This window comes from Sinocyclocheilus rhinocerous, unplaced genomic scaffold (assembly GCF_001515625.1).
Source record: "Sinocyclocheilus rhinocerous isolate Xijiao unplaced genomic scaffold, SAMN03320098_v1.1 scaffold3201, whole genome shotgun sequence".
In the NCBI taxonomy this organism is placed as follows: domain Eukaryota; kingdom Metazoa; phylum Chordata; class Actinopteri; order Cypriniformes; family Cyprinidae; genus Sinocyclocheilus; species Sinocyclocheilus rhinocerous.
The window spans coordinates 173,316-183,692 of record NW_015662182.1 but is presented as its reverse complement, the minus strand read 5'-3'; the positions used below and the strand labels follow the sequence as shown (position 1 = coordinate 183,692).

Here is a 10,377-nt window from a genome sequence, read left to right as displayed (position 1 = left end):
TGTGGAGGGGTTTTTTTTTTTTTTTTTTTTTTTAGAAATTGTCAAATAAATAAATATATGAATGCATTTTAATATGCTTTTATTTATATAAATAAAATATATATTAAAAAAATAAAATACATTAAAATATTGTTGCTCCTGCTACAGAAACATCTAATTAATTGCAAAGAAATGTATGCGTAATTAATGTATTATACATGATTTCAGGCATGCAAAATAATCTAGATATTTTGAGAAACTATAGCTGCAACATAAAAATATAAATGCCTTATGAGTCAGTGTATTGATGCCAAACGTTTCTCGATTAAAGCAGTAGGCTACAGTCCACAGTAAATTGATTTGTTTTTTTTTTGCACCTGTATATTAACTGTAAAGCATGCTAGAATTTAAAGTATTTATCATTTCTATGATTTTCAATGAACTAAGAATTTTGTGTAAGGAAAATGAGCTTGTATCTGCACGTGTTAAAACCAGTAAAGCTCTTCTGTATTTAATTTCTTGTTTATAAAAAGGAAAAATGAATGGACACAAAAGTACAAGGACCACAGGATGCTAACAGTTTATTTTAAGTTATGGTGTAAGTCACTGGTTAAGCTATTTAGTTAGTTTTATATTTTTTTCTTATGATAGTGCAGGCTGTGCTCAATATTCAGTGAGATTTAAATAGAATGAGTGATGGAAACACAATTTTTGTAATGATTGGCAGAAATCGATGGATGACTTTCAAAAATATCTTAAGCTTTATCACTTTGAGGCTTAAGTTTAATACTGTAGTGTTGCTTTATTTACAAGAAGATTAACTTAATTTACCATCTAATATTTTTGTGTAAATAATTTAGCAACATCCACTCGTTGTCTTACATGCATATGCATAACTTTACCCACTGGAGTCTCTTTTTGTTTCAAATGGTCTGTAAAAATGCTTTTATTGATCTTTTTTTATGATTTATTTAATGAACTTTGTAAACCGTTTGTGTGATGTTGTTCTAGATATGTTAGGATGTGTAGACTCAATGAAAAGCAGATGCTAAATGACATTATTGATATTACATGAGCTTTATGAATCTCAAACATTTCACATTTATCAAATATCCTGATCATTTGGGAATTTCCTATAAGCGACTTTATATTCTAGAAAACGGTATAAAATTAATATTCCAGAATGTGACAGTAACATGACACTACAGAAACTGAGCTGAGTAATTTCTAGGTGCAATGGCCCATTTGGATGCTTAAATCTATATTTAGTATAAATTGATAAACACTTTTTCAGGGTTATTTATTTGAGCATTTTTTGTATATTTGAACTTGAAATATCACTGTGTGTAATCTGAACTCTACCATGAAACACGTGCAGATATTTAATCTTGACCTGCAGTGTTTACTACTGGACAGCACTTTTCACATTGCGAAATGCCTTAAATGTAAAATTCCTTGTTTTTTGGACATCCGTTTTGTACATTTCTATCTATGTCATCTACTTCCTCTGTTAAATTTAACACTGATGTCTGTAAATATATTGAGAGTTTAACCAGGTTTGAATAAAATGCACTTGCATACTGAAATTGTCATAATTCAGTTCTTTAGAAATGATTCCTCTCCAGCCTGAACATGATGAAATTTGTCAGTTTGTCAAATTTCTGCGTATTTGTTTTATCAGAAAAAAAAAAAAAAGAGGTAGAAGTCGTAAACCTTCAAACTAGAAGATTTGTCTTTATCAAATAGTTCCTGTGAAACTGTACCAACATCACTGAACAGTTCCAAGTGTTCTTGTACAAAGTTGATGGTGTGGTGATATTGCTTATATAACTGAATTCTTTATATAGTGGTTGAGGTCCAGCTGAGACAACAAATCCTTCCTGAATGCTGGAGGTCAGTGGCTTGATTCATTGGCCGGCCAACACAATGTTTCTGAACATCCTTTCAGGAGTGAAGTTGGTGGATAAACATCAGGTAAACTTCTCGGCTACTAGCATGTTAAAGGGATAGTTCACCCAAAAATGATGTTTATCTGCTTACCCCCAGGGCATCCAAGATGTAGGTGACTTTGTTTCTTCAGTAGAACACATATGATGATTTTTAACTCCAACCGTTGCAGTCTATCAGTCGTATAATGCATGGCAATGGTAACAAAATCTATGAGAGTAAAAAAAACATGCACAGACAAATCCAAATTAAACCCTGCGGCTCGTGACGACACATTGATGTCCTAAGACACGAAACGATCGGTTTGTGCCAGAAACTGAACAGTATTTATATCATTTTTTACCTCTAATACACCACTATGTCCAACTGTCTTTGAGCGCGCGGAGACATCCGATGCGTGAGGTGTGTACGCACTCTGGCGTAGTTTACTCAAGCGCCGGAAGTGATCTCTTGCGCGTATACGTCACTCATTGTTTACACAATGCACAGTCATTGTAGGTACGACGGCTAATCAAAATGGTACTTACTTGCGCTTATCCAGATTGTTCAAACCGACTTAAAACTAAAAGATTACGTTCTCTCACGCGAACTCATTCGGGAGTGGTGACTTTCCACGTATTCCCAACTTCTGAGCCTGCTCGCCTGAAGTTATGGTTGATTGCTCTTCGGCTAGATATCAACACACCCATTAACGTAAACTACGCCAGAGCGCGTACACACCTCGCGCACCGGAAGCAATGCGCGCGCCCAAAGACAGTTGGACATAGTGGTGTATTAGAGGTAAAAAATGATATAAATACTGTTCGGTTTCTGGCACAAACCGATCATTTCGTGTCTTAGGACATCAATGTGTCGTCACGAGCCGCAGAGTTTAATTTGGATTTGTCTGTGCATGTTTTTTTTACTCTCATAGATTTTGTTACCATTGCCATGCATTATACGACTGATAGACTGCAACGGTTGGAGTTAAAAATCATCATATGTGTTCTACTGAAGAAACAAAGCCACCTACATCTTGGATGCCCTGGGGGTAAGCAGATAAACATCAAATTTTCATTTTTGGGTGAACTATCCCTTTAATACTGAGTGTGAGGATCTTGTTCTTTCAGTTACACCCCCAGCAACAGTGAGTGGGTTCCTTTGTGGCAGACAGATCCAGCAAAGTCGTGTCAAAGCATTTTACTGACTACAAACTTGCACACTTGATTTGTGTGTCATCTTGTAAACATCATGATTGCAGGTGAATTTGTTGTGTCCCCATATGAAATACTATGATAAAACTATTAAAACATTCCCACAATAGAGCACTTCAGTGATTCTGTATTTTTGTAGGCTAACCCAGAACGCATCACCCTGGTTCCCTCGACAAAAAAGCAATGGATTTTTTCCATTGGCTTTTGGATTATTGTAGAAAATAAGCTCTGTGACCAACAGAGGTTCATGATTCTTACAGGTTTTTGTTCATCATGCGAACACAACCTTTATAAGTTTTAAAGCCTAATTAGTCAGCACCTACACCACATCGCATTACTTCAATGTCACCAACATAAAGCTTCCAACAACACTTTCCCTGAAAGTTTGTCTAAGAGCATGATTACACAATGAGGCTGTAAAAGCAGACTAGTTGAGTAGATGAGTTTTCCTGTTTGGTGTGATGACATTTAATGATACTTGTTAGCAAACGTCACACATCCAGGACCAAGCCAGCGGAAAATGGATAGATGGGATGGATGCTTTGTCCATGGACATGGATTGCTGTGTTCATGTTTTCTCTCTCACTTTTACTATCTCTGGTTGCTTGGCTAATTGAATTCTCCTCCCCTTATTCAGGAGATCGTCCCACTAATTATCATAAGTCTTCAGTGATCGGCTCATCAGTAATGGTCAATAAATGAAGAGCTGAGTGGGACTAAAGAAAGGTGTCTTTTTCCACATACTTAAAATAGTTTATTGAAAACAATGCAAGAAATGTTCAAGTCTTTATTTATTTAAGCTTAATAACTTGCAAGTGTCCTGTCAACATTCCCAGTGTTTTTTTTTTTTTAAAGATTAAAAAAAGAATTACATTGCATCTCGCCTCTGAGAAAAAGAACAGAAATTAGTTGTTTTCAACATTTCACTCACGCATGCTGAGTAGAATCTATTTTATATGGCATTGGCAATTGAGAGGACAAAATCAATGATGTGTCTACCTCTCCTTCATTCAGTTAGTTAGTTTTAAGCTTCAGGTGAGCTATTACAATATTTACACACAGTCTCACACCCCGGAAGACATTTCTCCAGGAATCCTTAAGTTTTTATGGCAGTTGATATACACAAATATACAATAAAACATTGCTACTCTTGAATACTCTTGAAGTTTTATAACTACATATATTGATACACAGTAGATACTTGAATTTGTGAAATTTGACAAAATTATGACAAAAGTTGTGTCTAGTACATTTGTTTTTTGTGTTACAAATACATTTAGACCTTTGCATACAGACAATAATACATAAAACAAACATTGTTCTGCTCTGTTGCTGTTGGCATGAATTTCGTCGTTCACAGCCGACACATTCTGAGAAATTCTCTTCTGAAACATCAGTGACAGAAACATTTTTGAAAACAAGCTTTGATTTGCTGGCAGTCTGTTCATTGTAATATAACAAATCATCAAGCAAGTCGTGAAGAAAACTACTGTTACATTTTTCAGGGATGTTTTTTCTTCTCCCTACCACAGTGCTAATTGACGTTAATGAGCTGTTCATTACAAACCACTGGAAATGAAATAGTGTTGCATCATTGAGGAAAATTCTTGTTTGCAGTGAGCTTTAGCTGAACCTGATTATTCAGATATCATTCAATCTATCAGTCAAACAGGCTGAAAATTACTACGAAGTATAATATTTCCGTAATAAATGTAAAATTCAGACCGGAAGGAGAACATTGCTAAAACACTGGAACTCAGTGAATGAAATACACAGTGACTGGAATGAAATGTTGGAATGTGACTGAAGGCAATATATTTAAAATACGGTATCAGCTACGGTAATAGATTGTCCTTAATAATTCCTCTCAGCATCTATCAAGTTGATGGTTTGTTAACAGAAGAGTTTCAGTGGCCCAAAAACACATGCAAACCAAACTATCAATTGGCTGAAAACGGGGCTCGAGATGATGGACTGCACTAGAACATGTCCCATTCATATTGCAATAAGAGAAAAAAAAAGAAAAGGTTCACCCAGTGAGAATGTGTCATTCTTTGGAATCTTGCACATGCTCTATATTTGGTGTAGATGTGTGATCATGTTTTTAAAGGATCCATTATATTTATATTAGCAGAGAATACATGACCGTATTGTATGTATTTTAGGAAAGAGTTATATATATTTACTATGTATATATACTTTGGGCCATGCATGCGTGTGTGTGTTTGTGTGTAATACCTTTGGCCCAAAGTCTCTAATTTGAATTTTGCTAATAGATCCCATTTTTGGCTGTACTGTAATTCATAACATTATGCATGAGCACATTTACCAGTAAAGTAACCATTGGAACAGGCTGATCATTGGTGAATGTAACTCTGCTGAAGTTTTTGAAGGCACAAGAAAATATGAGAAAACATCATTTTGAACTGAACTAACAAATATTGCTAATTTATCGTTACTTGATTCTACTAAAAGCAAAGGTTGCATGGATACTTTTTAAAATGATTGTGATGAGACAATATTTGCAAACATGTGGCCATGTGTACTGTTTGTATGGAAAAGCACACACATTCCTGTTGATCATAGAGATATTTTAAACCTCAGAAGATTTTCTTCAATTAATGTAAATGCAACTGTTTTTATTAAAACAATAAAGTAAAATCATTTCAAATGATAAAACCTTGATCCACACTGATGTGTGTCAGTATAAAGCCCAATAGCACTGTGACATCAGCCAGCAGAATCATAAAGAAAAAAAAGTCACTTAGTGCACCTTTATACTAAATAGTGGACAAGATTATTGTAACATAAAAATGTGGAAATATGACTGAGTATTGTGGTTTTGTATGTGGTTTTACCCATTACTGTCGACTGTATACATCAGTGTCAGTACAACTTTGTTTGAATTCTTAACCCCAAAAATGTATTTGTGCTTATATCTGACCGTGTTATTTCTACAGTCAAAGGGCAAAATAGTGCTGTCATATATATATTATATATATATATACATATTTATCCTCAGCTCAGTGCATTCAAACGGTGTTCCACTTATGCTTAAGATTTACAAATGATATATAATACATATTTGACTAAAATTACCTTGCCTTGCCTCACTCAGCAATGTGCTTATGAAACGTATAACTACATTAGACATATACAAGCAATGCCTTATTTTTTGTTATGTAAAAGTACATTCATGGGATTATGCATGTTTTTTGTTTTTTTTTAACTATTATAGATGATAGTAAAAGCAGCATGATTATAGATATCAGACTAGAATGAGGGTAAACCTGGAATGCTTGCATACATTCCATTGCAAGAGAATACATTGTTTCCTCAAATCTGTCTATCCACATGGAACAGAGGGTACTTAAAAAGTCTAGGCTTCTCAATGCTAAAATTATTATACTTTATATTTTAAAAAAAAAGAGTTTAAAATGGTCATGCAAATAGTGACTGTTTTGATTAATGTGGTAGCTCTGTAAATAGGACCACAATTAGTAAATTAAAATTAATAATAATAAAAAAGGAACTGAAAATTCTGACTTGATTTATCTAAAAGTGAAACATTTTGCGCCATATCTGAATATACTCATTTAGCGCACAAGACTATCTTCATGGTGCTTTTTGGTTCTGTTTCGGAACTCAACAATGTGAACTTTCTGCTCAACATCTCTTTTTGTGCTCCATGAAATAAAGAAAGTCATACGGGTTCGAAACGACATGAGGTTGAGGAAATTATGACTTTTTTTTCAGTTTCTGTGCTGGGTTTAAAGGGCCCACAAATAGCCAACATCAGTAAAATCGAAATCAGTTTAAAAATGTTACCATGGGATGTACTGGAGTACTAGTTCTGGAGTTCTAGGCAACAGGTGACAGGCAGTAACAGGAAGTCGGAAAGACAGAACAGAGTGACACTGGAGTTTGGTGAGAGAGTGGAAGACATCTGTAGTTTCTTCTGTTTCCCTCAAAGTTTAAAGAGCACAGTGCAGAAGCACAGGAGAGCAGATGACATGCTTTATCCCCCTCCAGATCTGAAGAATAGACACAGAAAAGAGGGAAAATAAAAGGAGGAGAATCAATGTGTTAAATAATACAACTCACTGTGCATTGTTTGTATTCTTTATTTGCCTGCAAAACGAAGGCCATACGAGTAACTTCTAATCAAGAAGTAACTGAAGCAATTATGTGATTGAAATAGCAGGGGTCATTCCTATTCTGCAGTTAGAAAAAAAAAATGTATGAATAGACAGTGTTGTAATTTAAAATTTTTTTATCCATCTTTTGAACTTTTGATATCATAATTTCACCAGTTTTATTTTAGTAGCTTTGTCAAAGGATTTTATAATACTTCTAACAGGATAGAAAGTAAAGCTGAGGACACTGGAAAAACCACATTATTCAAATGATTACAAATTAAAACGACATTCACAATAAAAGGTTTTTATTAAAGAAAGAAAAATGTTTCAACATGTTTCTTGATAAACATCTTTCTTTCTAAATTATTAGTTCAATATGATCTGGAATAGTAAAAGCACTGCATAAAAGGAATGACTTGCCACTTTAATTAATTAAATTATTTTAAATTCATTCAAATAATTACATGTATTATGCAAATGTATTATTCAAAGAATTATTTAGCAACCATAAATGAAGCGTGAAAAGCAGCTGTCAAATTAGAGAAAGCTTGCTGTTTTATAAAACTGATGGTAAAATGACTAAAAATAGTTTGAGATTATTGCATAGCACAGTTAACACGTTGATGTAGACATCACTAGCAGTGTTCTGCACTCATATCGGTAAATATGAGCAAAACAGGCTGTGAAAAAAAAAATGTTTTTGCCATTTCTTCTCTTTGTCTGTGAATTCACAAAAATCTTGCTTTTAATTTAAGTAAATTACACGGAAAATAAATAGTTATTGACATTTCCCAAAATGTGTATCACAATTATTGATACCTCAATAAAAATCGAATTCAAGTATATTCATTCATATGTTTTTCATTTTGTAGAAACATATGTTTTAATTGCAAGTCATGAATTGCACTTAACTCTAAATATGAAGCCATAAACAGGCAAGATTTCATCATCCATCACTAATGGGAAGACTTGAGAATACGGTAATGATTTGTGACACAAATAAGAGAATGGCTAAAGAGAAAATAGTTTAATGGTTGAAATGCCCCTATCTATGGACAATGATCCAAAGCACACATGGGTCACTCCCCACAGAATGAAGGTTTTGCCATGGACGCAGCAGTTCCCCGTCCTAAACCACCTAAACACCTGTGGGAAGAGCTGAAGAAGACAGTCCACAAGCGTGAACCTCTGAATATTTAAGATCTGAAGAGATTCTGTATAGAGGAATGGTCTCAGATTTCTCGCTTTATGTTCGTCAACCTTATTATGCATGAAATGACAATGACAAGATATTTGATATAAAATCATACTCAGTGCATATTAACAGTGTTTGACAAAATAACAGCATTATAATAAATACCAAATAAACTGGTCTTTTCATGCAAATTAATTTTTCTAATATAATGTTACTAACAACAAACAAATGTCCATACCTCAGCCAAACATGCCAATGTTATTGTATTGTAATCCAGTGAATTGTGCATTATAACTCTGTAATGGAGTTTGGGAACAAATGTGATGTGTATTGATTGATGCATTGAAATGAATCTATAATTAAGGTGTTGCAAACATTCACAAAAAAAATAAAATAATAAAATAAAACTCAATAGGCAGGCAAAGATGTGAAAACAGCTGGTGCAATATGTGCTAGGTGGACATGGGTGTATGACATCACATCATGTCTTGTTGGGCAAGGTCATACCTTCCTCTTCTGATATTTCTGTATTCAAGAAACAGAGAGAGAATAAATGAGATTAAATTAGGCAAATGTCACATTAGAAACTGTGATGCATTTCCCATAAAAATAAGATCAAGACATTATTTACTGCAGCCTATAAATAATAGGGCAAAGCAATCATAGAAAAAAATACTTTAAATTCTTTAAAGCCATATGCTAATAAAGCAACAATAATTGGTCCCAGGTCATTTATCATTTATTAGTATTTCATGTCCAGACTCACATAAAGTTTGAAATTAATAAAATATTAATATTTAAATGAATAAAATGTCAATCAAATATATGTGCTTACACTATTTGAATGTGTTTACCTTCAAGCTTTAATTTGTCGGGATAATATCATTTCATATATCAGTGATATTATTGTGCGATGATGCAAAAAAACTGGTGAAACTTTTATTTTTATTTATTTATTTTGAATCACTACATTGAAACAAACTATCTGAAAAAAATTTGCTTGAGTACAACTACCCATGTATTATTTTTCAGGGTACAGGGTATAAAATTGGTAATTATTTCTAAATTATGACTGTTCTGATGTAAAATACTAACATTATAAGCACACAGGTGGAGAGGGTTGTAACAGGACTTTCCAATATACTTCTATTGGACCCACCAACATAAACATTGCTTTGTTTTTTAGGTTGTTAGCAGTGTTTTATGTATTTCTGTACTTGACCATGTCTTTAATCAGAGTTTTTAGATAGCTACTTGCACTTGGCACTTAACTACACAGTTTAGGGTGGAGGAAATACTTTGAGTTGCAGATGTTAAAATGTGATACTCCCTGGTCAGGCTTAATTTGTTTGCTTTCTAATCTCATGTTTCAGAAGGTTTTTTTTTTTTTAAAGGGGTCATATGATGCGATTTCAAGTCTTCCTTTCTCTTTGGAGTGTTACAAGCTGATTGTGCATAGATAAGATCCCTGAAGTTGCAAAGACTAAAGTCTGAAAACCAAAGAGATATTCTTTATCAAAGTTAAGACTCTGCCACGCCCCCCTAAAACACCTCATTCTAACACGCCCCCACATATCTACCTCACTATGTGGAAATATTTGCATAATGCAGCCCAAATGTGCACGCAAAGAAAGAAGGCGTGGTTTCAGTAACAGCAGTTAGTGTTGATGCAGCCATGTCAGGGAGACGCTGTGTGTTTCTAGGCGAAAGCAAAAGCACTTTATTTGGCCTTCCGGAAGTAGATGCATTTAGGAATCTTTAAGATTACTTACAACAGAACAGCAATACATTTTATGGACGACCGTTTCGTGAACCTAGGAGAGGAGGTAATTCTGACTTTGCTATGACAATCTGGCACTTCTGAATCAGCTACTGTAAGTATGTTTTGTTATTAGTTTAAGTATTTGCAATTGACTGTTCAAAT

The 10,377-nt window shown here is 34.1% G+C and overlaps 1 protein-coding gene across 2 annotated transcripts in view; it reads right to left on the bottom strand.

Moving 5' to 3' along the window:
* Positions 1-6,581: 6,581 nt before the first annotated feature.
* LOC107727973 (disintegrin and metalloproteinase domain-containing protein 11-like) overlaps positions 6,582-10,377 on the bottom strand; it is a 52,241-nt gene continuing 48,445 nt past the window's right edge. Inside the window, exons 26-27 of one of the 2 annotated variants that reach the window (XM_016538026.1) lie at positions 8,961-8,978; positions 6,582-7,153 (exon numbers count right to left, since the gene is read on the bottom strand). In XM_016538026.1, coding sequence (XP_016393512.1) covers positions 7,138-7,153; positions 8,961-8,978 — 34 coding nt within the window. In that variant the 3' untranslated portion in view covers positions 6,582-7,137. Of the gene's footprint in view, positions 7,154-8,838; positions 8,979-10,377 lie in introns of those variants that run through there. The other variant, XM_016538025.1, reaches the window with a different exon arrangement.